This window comes from Heterocephalus glaber, unplaced genomic scaffold (genome assembly GCF_053883595.1).
Source record: "Heterocephalus glaber isolate CG9 unplaced genomic scaffold, H.glaber_assembly_v1.0 deba00000594, whole genome shotgun sequence".
Lineage (NCBI taxonomy): Eukaryota > Metazoa > Chordata > Mammalia > Rodentia > Bathyergidae > Heterocephalus > Heterocephalus glaber.
In genome coordinates, this window is record NW_028258151.1 from 23,724,530 (window position 1) to 23,739,758 (window position 15,229).

The 15,229-nt window shown below is 34.5% G+C and overlaps 1 protein-coding gene across 2 annotated transcripts in view; it reads left to right on the forward strand.

Moving 5' to 3' along the window:
- Pdhx (pyruvate dehydrogenase complex component X) overlaps nt 1–15,229 on the forward strand; it is a 74,818-nt gene that overhangs the window by 39,070 nt on the left and 20,519 nt on the right. For both annotated transcript variants that reach the window (XM_004852046.4, XM_021264373.2), the window contains 4 exons: nt 1,097–1,296; nt 3,889–3,987; nt 11,238–11,412; nt 14,387–14,534. In XM_004852046.4, the coding sequence (XP_004852103.2) occupies nt 1,097–1,296; nt 3,889–3,987; nt 11,238–11,412; nt 14,387–14,534 (622 nt within the window). The remainder of the gene's footprint in view (nt 1–1,096; nt 1,297–3,888; nt 3,988–11,237; nt 11,413–14,386; nt 14,535–15,229) is intronic.

The following is a 15,229-nucleotide window of genomic DNA, read 5'->3' on the forward strand; positions in this document are numbered from 1 at the left end:
TTAATGTACAAAATTTATGCCTTATTATTTTAAGAGTAGAACACATACTAATAAGCAAAATTTTACTCCAAAATGTCAAACCCATCCTAGGAATTATGCTTTTCTTTATAAGTTCTGTGGTAGGCCTGTTCTGCAGCCTGTCATTCTGTTATTCATTAAATACACCTGAAATGAACCTTATTTAGAGTAGTTGGAAAAGACTAATAGAATATTTTGAAGAAAAGACATTTTCTTCCTGTAATGACCCTATAAAATATTGCTATCTAGTGGTACTCTAGGGACTGGTATAAGTAAATCAGAATTAGCTTGTCCCTTGTAAATTAATTCTCTTTAGATGATTAAATATATTTATCTTAATTTTAAAAAGCATTTTTGATCTCTCTTGTTAGTTGGTAGATATTGTCTGAAAAATTAGTTAGCTGGGACACCATTGTGTTTCTGATATAATTATAAAAAGCCTGTGAGATTTATTTTATTTCCAGGTTTTGTAAGAAGATATTTAGGTAAAGAAATAATAGAGAACAGTTAAACTATACTTAACATTAACCAGAATAGTTAACCAGTTCTATCTATATGATGGAACACACACATGCACACATTTGTACACCCCCACAGAGACTTAAGTTTACTGAAAAGATTTTGCTTTAAATTAATTTTACTAAGTAGGACTGATTTGGAGGAGTTAATCCCTTATGAGCTCTTGCAATTCTGAAGCCATTGTATAGAGACTGGGAAAGACAAATAATTGAGATACACAACCACAGTTTCCTGTTTTGGATTTGTTTTAATTGACATAGCAACAAAAGCTCATAAATATTTGAAAGCTGCTAGAAAAAGGAGTGGTTCTAGATTTTTCCTTCCTTTCAAGAGGTAGCATGAGTAACTTCGAGAGAAAGAGTGGTGAAGGGGGGTATGTAGGAGAAGGTAGGAAAGGAAGGTGGCAGGTTGAAGGTGGAGGCAAGCTGTCCTGAAAGCAGCTTTCAGCTCATATTTAAGAGATCTTCCTAGCCAGTACAAAAGTATCCAACTAAGAAATAAACTACTTCATTCACTCATGAAGCTTTCCATTCTGCAATTATTTTTTTTTTTAATTTAGGTTGAAGAAGGAACTAAAAATATTCGACTAGGTTCACTGATTGGTTTGATGGTTGAAGAAGGAAAAGATTGGAAGCATATTGAAATTCCCAAAGATGCAGGTCCTCCACCACCAGTTTCAAAACCATCAGTGCCTGGCCCCTCACCAGAACCACAGATTTCTCTGTCTGTGAAGAAGGGACATACACTGGGTACACTGCAGTGAGTATGTTTAAATAATGATGTAAGAAAATTGGTATGGCTGTTCTTGGGGTTTGTAATCATTAATATAATATAAGCATCTTTGTACATTAAGTAGGAAGTTGCTCATCTTCCTTTTTTCTCTGAGAACCCTGAGATTCAATAAACAGTTACTGAATACCTGCTGTGTTCTAGGTACTCTGAAAGCCTTGCTTGCTTAAAGGAGAACAAAACACTCTGTGTTTACATTGAGCTTGAATTAGGTTTTACAGTTCGAGAATGGCATTTAGTATACCAGACTTCCTTACTGTGTTCCTATTCATGGAATTCTAATTACCACAATGTGAATTTGGGTGTCACATGTATAACTGACAAAATGCAATCACCAGTTTAACATGTATTCCTTTTCAAACTGTTTTGCCTTTGAGCTTCTGACAGATGAGCGCTCAATTGCTCTGTGACAAAACTGATATTTTGTAAACATTTTACTTTACATAGCTTTAATTGAGCTCTGCAAATTCTAACAATTTTCACTTATTTATTTTAATATTCTCAATAATTATATAGAATTACCTTATGTTAAGAAATTTGTCAGAGAACTGCTTTTCAACTTAAAAAAATGCAGAGCCTTTCATTTATTACTTTTTTCTTCAGTTACCAGTGTCAGCTCTGGTCAGAAAAAAAATTCACAGTGTTTTCTGAAGTGTCAATTTGTGGATTTTTTGTTTGTTATTTTTAATCAACTCATAGTATTTGTACATATTTATGAGGTATAACATCATAATTTAGAGACAGAAAGTAAGATTCCCATGCTTTGACTCCTTTTACTTTCTCTTCTTTCATTTACCATGAAAATCAGAGAGAGAGTCTTATCAGTGTGTTTTACTTAATGATATGGAATTGTCTTCTTGCAAAGGTAACTGTATGCTCTTAGCTGAGATCATTCTGAGGTCACAGTGTGTGGGTTAAAAACTGACTGACCTGTGAATGTGACCATTGTTGGTCCACACAGTGATTTTTAAAAAATAAAAAGTTTTTAATTGGTTTTGTACTAATCTTATATAAAAATTGGAGTTTCTCTTGAAAGGACTGAAGATTTTATAATACTAGACACTTGTCAACTAGTGCTACTTTGCTGAAATACAGCAAGTTGTTCTCCATTTGCTAGTTTTAATCTTTCAAACCCAGCCATTTATTCTTTGTTTGAATATGTAGTCATTTGTGTTTGCTATGTTGCTTAAAGGTCTTAGGAGAAGACAGACACTTAGTAGCAGTGTGAACTTAGGTACTCCTTTCTTGTCCATATACTCAGTAAAGTTGTTTTTCTACTCTTACTCTTCTGAAGTATATGTAAAATAAAAATACTTTCATATAAAACTAAGAATTTTAAAACATATACGAAGGTGACAACTCAATAACAGTGAAACAAACCAGATTAAAAATGGGCAATGGATTTAGACATTTCTCCCAAGAAGATAAAAAGATGGCTAGTACACATGTGAAATACTCAGGATCATTAATCATTGGGGAAATACAAATCAACATCCTAATGAGACACCACTCCAAACCTATTAGGATGGCTATTATTAAACAACGACAACAAAAAACCCCTCAGAATTTAGCAAATCGTGGTGAGGATGTGGGGAAACTGAAATTTACATTGCTGGTGAGAATGTAAAATGGTACACCTGCAGTGGAACACAGTATGACATTTCTTCAGAAAAGAGAATTACCGTATCATCCAGCAGGTCTACTTGTGAGAATATATATATACAGGTATATATGTGTATACATGTGTGTTTATATTCAAAAGAATTAAAAGCAGGCATTCAGTATTTATACATGCGTTCACTATTCACAACACTATACGTAATAGCAAAATGGCGGAAACAACTCATGTGTCCAAAATGCTGTGTACATACCTTGAAATGTTTTTCAGCCTTAACAGAAAGAGCGTTCTGGTACATGCTACAGCATGAATAAACCTCGAAGATGTGCTGAGGAAAATTAAGCCAGTCACAGAAATACATATGTTGTGTGATTCCACTTACACAGTTATGAAATATGTAATTAATTAGTGGAGACAGTGGAATAATAAGGGACTGGGAGAAAGGAGGACCAAGAAGTCCTTATTTAATGGATACACAGTTTCAGTGGAAAGATGAGAAAGTTCTGGAGATGGATGGGGGATAGTTGCACGACAGTGTGATTGTACTTAATCCCACTGAACTGTATCCCTTAAAATGCTTAAAATTTAAAATTTTCTGTATAGTTGATCGTAATAAAAATATATAAACAATATAGTTAAGTTCCTTATTGATATATTATGATGACCTATTGAAATGTAATTATAACTGCTTTTTGCTAATGAATATTTACTCTTACTAAAAGAATATTTTGACGTAGTAACTAGTTAATTTTTTATGAAATGTTTTGAAAGTAAAATAAAATAGAGCAGTGCAGATTAATTTATTTGACTGTAACCATATATGGGAGTCATTTTACTTTTAGTATTTTAAATTTCTAATTATTCCCCAAACTGTTGACATTTAGATTTGTTTGAATCAGCCTAAATGTTAATTAGTTCCATTAAGCTTCATGTTTTCTTCTTAGGTTCCGTTTAAGTCCAGCTGCGCGCAATATTCTGGAGAAACATGCGCTGGATGCCAGCCAGGGCACAGCCACCGGCCCTCGGGGGATATTCACTAAAGAGTATGTGTGTGCTTTTTGTAATAATCAATTGGGTTATTTATCTTTTTTCTAAAAGAATTTAAAAAGAGCTTATTCAGTGTTTAGATTTAAAAGGAGATACATTGTTCTTTTGTGCTTTTAATTGCTTTTGTCAGGGTAAATTGTATTCTGTGCAAGGGTTGTTTTCTGAGTAATTGCAGCAGTATTGAAGAATATTTCTAATTTAGTATGTAACTAAGTCAGATCCTTAAAAATGGTAATAAGTGCAGAAAATTAGAGTGCAAAACAGTGAAACAGTGTTTCAAGTTAGTATGCAGTCATCACCTAATTACATTGAAATTTCTAAAACATGGAAATATATTTTTTTAAATAATGTAGTTTTTATCTACTTGGATTTTATTCATTTGTTTCAAAGTAATTTCTATATCCTTCTCTTTGTGGATTTTCTTTTCTAGGCCACTGATCTATTTCTCCATGAGTTAGTACCTTTTTTTTTAAGTACCACACTTTTAATTCTAAATGTTTTATAGTATATTTTAAAATTTGATAGTTATCAGATTACTTTCTGTTGCTTTTCTTTTTCCATAAACTAGTTTTACTTGTATATTCTTATTTTATACCTCCAAATAAATTTTAAGCAAATCTTCCAGCTCCTCTGGTAGGGGTGGGAAGAACTTTCTATGGGATTGTATTTAATTAACTTTGTAAGTACTGACATCTTTATGGTAAGGAGTCATCCTATTTCAAGAAATGGGTATATCTTTCCAGTTGTCTAAATTTTTCAGCCTTTCAACAGTATATTAAAAGAGATGGTCCCTTCAACATTGGGACTTAGTCTAAGGGTGAAGAAAAGAACAGTCAAACAGGCTTATGAACAAATATAAAACCACCATAGTAAGGAGCCGGGAATTTAGCTCAGTGGTTTTGCCACCTGCTGTGCAAGCACAAGGACCGGAGTTCGATCCCTGGTACCAAAAAAAAAAACAAAACCCACCATAGTAATGTGTGGTACATTTCTGTTGACAGTCATATTAAATATTTCAAACTGAATTAGTGTTTCAAAGCAATATATTCATTCCATTGTTTGACTAATACTGATAAATAGTAATATTGGCCAGAATTTTTGTAAGTTGAAATAAAGCCAAAGGTATGAAATTATTAAGTGGCAGGGCTGGATTAAGCAAATTGATTTTTTTTCACTAATTTGCTGTTCATTAGAGCAATGGTTTCCTGTTGGATATTTCTTTTATTGAAAGCAGTTCGCTTTATTTCTTAGAGGTCCTCATTTCTCTGTACCACTGATGATGAACATTTTAGAGAAGAGGGCCCAAACTGCAACCCGAAGTGCCAACGCTACAATTAAACCTGAATAGTAAGGTTTTAATTTAGAAAAAACACCTCATACATTAACATCTTTTGTCTTAAAAGAAAGTACCATAGGTTCACCACCACTGCACTACACTATGGCCTTACTAATTTGTAACCAAATCGTGTGTATTTCTGTTATATATACACTGGACGGTTCTTACCGTACTTCATGTATTGGAAATTTGCTGTCCTGAAAGAACATCCTAAACCACAGGGTTTTTAGTTAGAGGATTTAAAGGTTCACTTACTCATGAAAAGCTAAAATTAAGAATCCTGACAACCAGTCAAGGCTAGTTTCTTTCCCCACATCAGTGCTCTTTTAGTGCCTATAATCACTTCCATCATTTTGTTAATCATTTACCCATGTATGCTTTAATAGAATTCTGTAGCAACAGTAGGCTTGCCTTGCCTATGATTCTGAGAGACAAGATGAAGAATCTACATTTTATTCATTAATCATTGAAGATTTGGTAAAGTATAAAATAATCATAACTGCTTAGAAGGATCAGTTTTTCAAATTTGTGTCAGAGAAATTGAAACAGAAAACTACTTATGGTAGTCAAGTAAATTACTAGGCTCATAAAGTAATCTAAGAGATAATGTACTTCATGTATATAGAAGTAAAAGGGAGATTCTGATACAGACACCATGAGGATAGAATCCGGAAGCCTTTGTAAACAATCAAATATAGAATGTAGGCCAGGATGATGATAGTCAAGGAATGACTTTGCAATTCTGATCTGTGTGATGAAAATCTTGGCTCCAGAAACTGAAGTAATAGTTTTGGGGAAGCATTTGTCTTGGAGTAAGTTATGTTTGAAGCTTACTATTAGCTTTTAGAATCCCTCAAGGGATTAGGGTCAGGGAAGTGAAAGGTATCACAGGAGACAGTTTGGGACTAGAAAGGTAATTTTGGTAAATGATAAAGCAATATAATTGAGATCATCCATAGTTAGACCCTTAGAAGGTTAAATTGGGAGATGGATAAAAAGTCAGGGAAGATGGGATCGGAGCAAACACCTTCGAATTTGGTGATCAGGGGACCTTTTGGAAGACAGTTCAGTAGCGTGACATCAGTGGAACAAAGAAATAAGACCTCTTCCTTTCTTTTTTCATATGTGCTTGATACATATGTGATGTACAGATATCTCTTTTTTAAAGACCTGAGTTGAAAATCATCGATGTAGCATTTCTTAAGGAGGACGAAGCTGTGCAGTGTTACCTTTTGGGTGCCTTAGGGAAGCGGTATTAAGGAGCTAAGATTTTAATATTTCTGCCATCTTTTCCTGCCCTTGTCCCTTAACTCCTCACATAAGGAAATTCATATTTAATCTTCAAAATACAAAAATTGCAAAAGATTTCACAAGAAAAATGGATCCCTAAAGCATATATTAGTGAGAATTTTTGCTTTCTGTGGTGCTAAAGGTAAAGATGCCTGTGTTTTTAAGGTGAGTTTTAGAAAATATTTTGGCTGGCTGTTATCTATAGAACAGTCATTGTCTGATATGGTTGAAAAACTGTAGGCTTTGCCAAAAAACCTGCCCCCCAAAATACCTTAGCACACTTTCTGGAAACGGTGAGGGATCGTTTTCCTCCACATCCAGTCAGGCGCAAGTGCAAGTAGAGCACAGCGTCAGTTCCAGCTGCTGAAGATGCGCCTCTGCTTATGAAGAAAATCTTAGAGGTGTCAGAGCTGCTATTGCAGTTTTGCATTCAAACATATTCCTTAGAATATATGTTGTGCAGAGTATCAGCACTGATTCAGGAAAATGCCTTCAAGTGACTATTAAAATATTAGAAGAGACCAAATGCCGAGCCAGTTAGAGGCAGAGCACATGTAGGTTCTTTGCCTGCAGCCTCACTGTCTCTGGTATATCTGATTACTTTCTTTTTTTCTTTTATTTATTTATTTATTTTTTGGTGCCAGGGATTGAACTCAGAACCTTGCACTTGCAAGACAGGCAGTGGCACCATTGAGCTAAATCCCCGGCCCAGTATATCTGATTCTTAAACCATAATTGAAGTTAATGTTTATGTTCATATTACTACCTCAAAAATCTGGTATGACAGGCATTTGTCCACTTTTTGATGATTCCTCTTTTTAAAATTAATTCACCCAAATGAGTTGCTTTGTGGGAGATTGTAATAGAGAAGCGAATTTCCAGAGCATCCCCTGCCTTTGTGCAGATGTATATGGTGTATTTGTTTTTCTCCCTAATTTTTATAGCTTTTCATGCCTATTTAATTCCTAAGTTTGATATAATTAATTATTTAACCCATGGAAATTATTAAAATCATTTCTGCATTACAGAAACTAAATTGTTGTTAAACAATACTTAGCATTTATACTTCATGAGGTATGTAATTATAAAATCAGCAAAGTTTTCTGTGAACCAGTGGCCAAAAGTACTTGCTATGTGGTTATTTACAATTAATGACTCCTGTTTACTTTTATTCTTCACCCAGTGCCATTTTCCTATGAATTGTAATTGCCATGGGGATAAAAGTAAACTTTTTCTTGATAAAATAGGTGATTGTTAGGCTGATAGTACAATAAAAATGTGTCTAGTTAGTGTCACTAACCTTATTTTAAATAGATATATTTAGGTATTAAAAACAGGTTTTTAGCCTTCTTGTGTTGTATATTTGCTTTTTTATTGACTTGAGAGTAACTGGTGATCTTTAAATAAGGAAATTAATGTATTTTGGATTTACCATTTTGGCATGAAATTTTAATTTTGTTTAAAACCTAGATCAGTAGTATAGTTTGTCAGAGAGATATATTTAATTATGTTACATAAAATGGAAGGGACCAATAGGCTGTAATTTATAAGAGCTTTAATAAGCTAAATTTCTTCTGTTGGAGGCATTTTTCTGAATCGACAGAAAGCCCTGTTTTTATATCAGTGCAGGCACTTTTTCTATCTGGCTAGGATTTTGGCTCATGACATAGGTCTCCAGGGATTGTATTGGCAGTTATGTAGGTATAATCACAGTTAACTGGAAAGCAGCGCTTTTGAGTATAAATGTCATAAATAGAGTTAAAATTGTTTCTGAACAGAAGTAAGCTTTTCAAAAGCCATAAAGATGCGTAAGATACTTTCCTAGGACACATACCTTCTGTACTCCCTCAGTCTTCCTGTCACCGTGACCAGGTGGTGGCTTACCTTTGAGAACCAGCATTGCCACCGATATGTTCCTGTTACTTTTTATATGATGGGTAAAAGGCCTTTGTCAGGAAGTCCTGCATTTAGCTTTATTCTATTCCAAGGTTGCTGTTAATCTCAGATATAGAAAGGTATAGAAAATGTGCGGGGTTTGGATTGGCTCTGGAGTTTGAAACCACCCCTGGCAGCTATTAGCTGCTTACCTCTCCAGCTTTCTCTTGTAACTCTCTCCATTTTGTTTGTGTACTTCTTCAGTGCTGTCCTTCCCTCTATTCATCCCTGCCTTTACACTTAATTCTTCCCTCTGCCTAGAAACATACTTTTCCTGGCTCTTGACCTTGCTCCTTTACATAATTCTTCACAAATATCTACTCAGTCCTTCTCTAATCATCTGATTTGAAAGTAACTCTGTTTCTAATCCATTGCTCTTTATCTTATTATTCTGCTTTATTTTCTTTATTTCAGATACATCATCATCATCCTGAATTGTTTATGTAATGATATATGCAATGATGTATAATATATAATATGATGGGAAGTGTCCATTTTAACCTGACATCTCCCGACATCTAGAATAGAATAGATGCTTGAGAAATACTGGGTTAGACATAGAATTTAACCATCGTGAGCCTGCTTGTCTGTAAATTAAGTTTACCTAAGCACTTACTTGACACATGATAGGATTATTTTTCCACTTTTACCTTCTTGCAATACTTACGGATCCACTATGATGTGGCATTTTATATTTGCTTGTCAATATGACCTCTCATCTAAATGTTACTTCTTTACTTTTGAAATAAATAAGTTAGTTGCACTTAACTCGAGGTTCATGTACCCCTTTCTGGATCCGATGTAAAGCACAGGTCCTCTTCCCTGACAAACGTGTCAGTACTCATTGAGGTATCTCTTTAGTCATGTACCCCAGGTTAGAACATTCTTGCCTATGATACTTTTTTATTGTGGATAATAAGTTTCAACAAACTTGACAGCTTGAGCACCTGTTTGTTACCTAACAGTTCTGTAGGTCAGAAGTCTGGGCACAGCATGGCTCATAGTCTCACAGGGCTAAAATCCAGGCATCGCCCAAAGTGGAGTCTCATTATGAAGGTTCCTCGAGGTCCTCTTCTAGTTTGAGGCTATCAGACTCCGCCCCGTTTCCTTGCTAGCTGTCAATCAGGTACTGCTCTTTCCTCCTAGGGGTCAGCTTCATTTGGCTTCTGCCGTGACAGTTCTCTGTAACTTTGCTGCAAGGCCAGCAGTTGAATCTCTTTTAACCCCTGTCTCTTCTTTCAGGAGGCCCATTTCTTCCCTGTCATGCCCACCTCTTCCAAGATAATTTGCCTTTTGATTAACTGATTCAGAACCTTAGTCACATATATAGAATCCCATCAACTTTGTCACATAACGTAACCTAATCATGGTGGTGATATCTGTCATATTCACAGAACCACAGGCTACAGGGATTATAGAGGACAGTGGTGGCGAACCTATGCCACACATGCATATGTGCTGCAGTGGGCTGTTTGTAATCACTGAAATCTCTAAAAGGTTCACCATCACTGATGTAGCACAACAATACTGGGGCTATTTCAGAAGTTTGCCTGTGATATTGCTAGAAGATATTAAATAAGAGATTATTTTTTAGGGGAGGATAATTGTTATCTCAAATATGCTCAATGGATGCTAAGCTTTTCTCTTTAAAGGTTTTGATTTGGTTATGCCAAAATCAGAATAATACTAAAATATTAATTGTATTTTGAGAAATTTTTTAAACTATAAGTTGTCTTTAAATTTGTGTTGCCTTGAAGGTTTTTTCTAGATTACACAAAATGGATTTTAAAAAATTTTTCTAGCTGGACATAGTGGTGCACACCTGTAATCCCAGCATTCAGGAGGCTGAGGCAGGAGGATCACTGTGAATTTGAGGCCAGCCTGGAAGTTAAAGGCCAGGCTGAACTACATAGCAAGACCCTGTCTCAAATATATATACACATAATATATATACACATATATAAATTTTTGTATATTTTTTCCAAAAAGCTGTTTAAGAAAATGCATTCCTTTTTACCCACTGTAACAGTACAATGAATTGAGGACTTGACATGTTTTAATATAATCATACTTTAAAAAAAAAAGATAATCTTGTTTGTTGAAGTAGTACAAAGGTAAGTCTGTAACTAGCTATTTTTCATTCTAAGTGATGCTGTAGTTAGGATTTTTAAGTTAGGTTGTGCTGATTGCATATTGAGCAAATTAAGAGTGATGTGAATTTCTGGCCATAATAAAGCTCATTAGCACTAGAATAAATAATGCTTTAGTCAGCTTAATGAAAGCCTTTGGTACAATAAACTTTACACTTTCTGAATGCTTCGTGAAAATTATTTTACAAGTATAAAGAATGAAAGCATGTTTTAAGTAGTGAATTGCTCTTATCAAGTGACATACAACTCCCAATAAAAAGACTGATTTGCTTTTTAAAAACTACTACCTATACCCAGTTCATTGATAAAATTCTGACTGCTATTTAGTTATTGAAAATGTACATATAGCCATTGGATAAGTAATGAGAGTCAGCAGACCATGTAGGAAAAGGATTTCCTTTTCTAGTTCAGATAATTGATTTTGCATTATATGCTATGAGACTATATCTTCCTTCACATCCTGCCTCGGTTTTCTAAAGGCTGTCTTCTATTGCTTGTTGCTAACCACAGTTATGTAATTTCCTCTTATCTCCAGAGATGCCCTCAACCTGGTCAAACTGAAACAGACAGGCAAGATTATTGAATCCAGACCAGCCCCAGCTCCTCCCCCCACTCCCGCAGCATCTGTAGCCCCACAGGGCACCACCGGGCCATCTTATCTACGTCCACTGATCCCACCAGTATCGACTCCTGGCCAGCCTAATGCTGTGGTATGTCCTCTGAGTAAGATTTTTGTTTTTCAGATTAGTAAGAAAGAAAATAAAAGCAATTACTGTATATTTTACAAATGATTTTATCAATCCATTTTAGTAGTAGTTTATAAATTTACAAAAAACAATTCTCCAAATGCTTTTTTTGCAGATTTCCTAACACAAACCTATTTGTTTGTGCAGCATTAACTTCCAAGGAGAGATTATGACTCAATTTTAAATGTACCACAAGGTCTAAAATCTGAGTGCCACGTCTCTATAATCATGACACTTTTCACATTTTTTTTTCTTGTATGTACACTGATGGATGACACTAGCTCCTTTTTTGTAGATAGGTTTTATTCTTTTACTCAGGGATTGATAGTCTCAGTCTGAAGAGCTGATAGTCTCAGTATGAAGAGCTACATGGACTGATGCTTTCTTTCTTAGTTGTGTGCGGTGTCACAGCTATTTTTTGTTTTCACATTATTTCATTCTTCCTCTCTATGTCTCATTCCTAGTACCTCTCACATCACTTGTACCTCCCATCAAAGAGAATGCAAGATAACCAGGTTTCCTTTTTTTTTTAAAATTAAATTCTTTTATTGGTACATTGTAGGTATACAACACAATTACATTTCTCATTGGGAATTGTACCTTTACATAATGCATCTTGGTTCTTATTTTTTCCCCATTCCTAGCCCTCCCTTCATGCCCTCCACCCTTCCCTATTTACAAAGACTTTATTTCCATTTTTTCCATTTCTCATCATTTTTCCTTTCCCTTCTTTCCTTTCCCCTACCCCTCCCACTACCCCTACCCCTTTGGACCTTTTCTTCCTATTTTACATTATCGATTATTCATTCTAATCATTGGTACATTTTAGGTATACAATATAATGACATTCATCATTGGAAATTTGCACCTTTACATATTCTCTCTTGGTTCTTATTTTTCCCCCTTCCCCAGCCCTCCCTTCAACCTCTCTATTCCTCCCTATTTACAAAGATTTTGTTCCTATTTTTCCATTTTCTCATATTAATCCCATTCCCTTCTGTCATTTCCTCTAGCCTTCCCACTTCCTTCCCCTTTGCCCCTTTTCTTCCTATTTCACATTACCTATTATACATTTAGTCCTTATTTACACTTTCAGTTTCTCACACCAGAGAAACTATTCGGTATTTATTCATGTGTGTCCTATTTATTTCACTTAAGAGGATTGCCTCAATGTGCATCCACTTAGCTATACACCGCTTTTTTTTTTGTTTTGTTTTGGGTTTTTTTGGTACCGGCGATCGAACTTGGGTCCTTGCGCTTGTGCAGCAGGCGGCGAAACCACTGAGCTAAATCCCCAGCCCACTTAGCTATAAATGTCTCTAATTTCTCATTTTTTATGGCTGAGTAGTACTCCATTTTATAAAAAAACCACATTTTCTTTATCCAGTCTCCAGTTGATGGCCATTTGGGCTGTTTCCAAGTTTTAGCTATTAAAAACTGTGCTGCTATGCACATGGGTACACATATATCACTGTGGTATGAATCTTTTAATTCTTTGAGGAAGATACCCAGCAGTGGAATAGCGGGGTCAAATGGGACTTCCAGTCCTAGTTCTTTGAGGTATCTCCATACTGATTTCCACAGTGCATGTTTCTTTAATAAATAAGCACTTAAAAATAAAAAGAAATAAAATAAACCTACCTTGTACCTAACTACTGGAGAAGTGCATTTCATTATACTATTTGAAAAGAGTTGAAAGCAGAACAAAACAGTTACAAATTTCAAAGGAAACAAAATTTTAATGTACATTAATGACATAACTACAAAACCTTTATGTGTAGGTAGATATTTCTTTTAAAAGTAGGTTTTTCAGATTAGGAGGGTAAACCTTACTTTCAGATTCTAACACAGTATATAAAGGATTTATCCTATTTGATTGAACACTTTTCTAATGTAAGAGATCATTTGCTTAAAAAAAAAGAAATCAGCTGTATTTTCAGCTGCTTTATATTATCCTTAGCTGATTATAGTCCTCTGCCAAAGTGAAGTGAAGGAGAACAAAGGAACTAAATGGAATTTAAACCCTGTCATGTTGTTATGCGAGAGAGGGTCAAGGAATAGAATGGAAAAGCCTTCAGTAAGATTGCAGGAAGATATTTTTTCATTTATACTTTGTATTTTCAATTCCTAAGAAATAGGTACTGATGATTATTTTCAAATGACAGACCAAAGTAGAGGTAATTTGGCACATTATCCATTATATTGGATTATCTTTTTATACTCTGCTATTTTTATAAGAATTGTGTATACCTTGTCTTATTGGGTGCTTTGAGTTCTATTAAGTCATGTTTGTAGCAAAAGATACTTACAGGGCATACATATGTATGTGTCTCACTTTTTGTGTCTGTTTTGTGTTGTGAATGTATATATGCAGTGTACACATATGGTGTGTATGTAAATATGTATATATACATGTACTCAAACACACAGACTTGGGGGGAATTAATCATGATTTAGATTTACTTTTTAAATTATTTTTATTATATATATAGTAACATAAGATGTCCCACTTACAAAGGAAACTTGAATTTTAAATTGTGCAGTGGTACCTCAGTTCATGAACCTAATTTGTTCCACGATTCTGGAAAGCATGCCGCGCTCGTACTTGCTCAGGAAAGATAGTCACAGTTGTGTCCGTCACCTGATGCAGAGTTCACAAGCAAAAACAGAATTTTGCCAAACACTTCTGTTTGTGAACCAAATTGTTTGCAAACAGAAGCATTCATGAACTAAGGCGTCACTGTATTTGCTAAAGCCAAAACCTTCTCAGATCTCTTATATTCCTCCCTTAATACAAATAATTTTTAATAGTACTTTTTCTGAATCAATCTTTTAAGTCACAGACTGAATTTCAGCTAGGAAGTTCTTTCATTTGTTTATTTTCTCTATTCACTTTGTTTTAATGGACAGACTGCTGTTTTTTGTTTGTTTTTTGTAGGGCACATTCACTGAAATCCCTGCTAGCAATATTCGAAGAGTTATTGCCAAGAGGTTAACTGAATCTAAAAGTACTATACCTCACGCATATGCTACGGCTAACTGTGACGTTGGTGCAGTTTTAAAAGTTAGACAAGACCTGGTCAGAGGTTAGTAAAGTTGAGTTTCCTTCATGTAGTACATATGTTAACTGTCATGAAGTCCTTTATTTATAAAATGCACATTGTGTAGCTTTTAATTTTATTTTTATAATCTAATTGCACTCTACATATGTTTTAATACTAGAGAAAAGAATTGATTATGCTTTCCTATAGGAAATAAATTGGATCCATAGTGTTAAATAAATCACAGATGTGTATTACCTATAGGTAGAATAGAGATTTCTGTTCTGCTTTGCTTTTATTCCATGATCTCTTTTGTGATATTTTAATAATTTGCATTTAGTTAACATTCATTCAGCAGGCAAATACTGAGTTTAACTCTGCCACACATTGAGTTTTACAAATAGTTGGTTGTTGTTGTTTTAAGCAAAAATAGGCTTAATTTTTTTGGTTTGCTTTAACTTCACCCATGTGAACTGTTAGGATACATGAGTCACTTAGGCTAAATGGTTGTTGATTTTGAGTATTTTGTGATATGATATCTGAAGAAAATAATCCTTAACAGTTTAGCAAGTTTGAAATCCAAAACTAATTAAAGAATGTTTTAGGTTATAATAATATATTAGATATTATTCTTTATATGTTTTAATTTTATATTTCTTCAAAATGCATTTTCACATTAAATTTGTAATACTCCTCCCAAAAAATAAAAGGTGCTGAGAGACTTTTAGCATGAAGCTTTT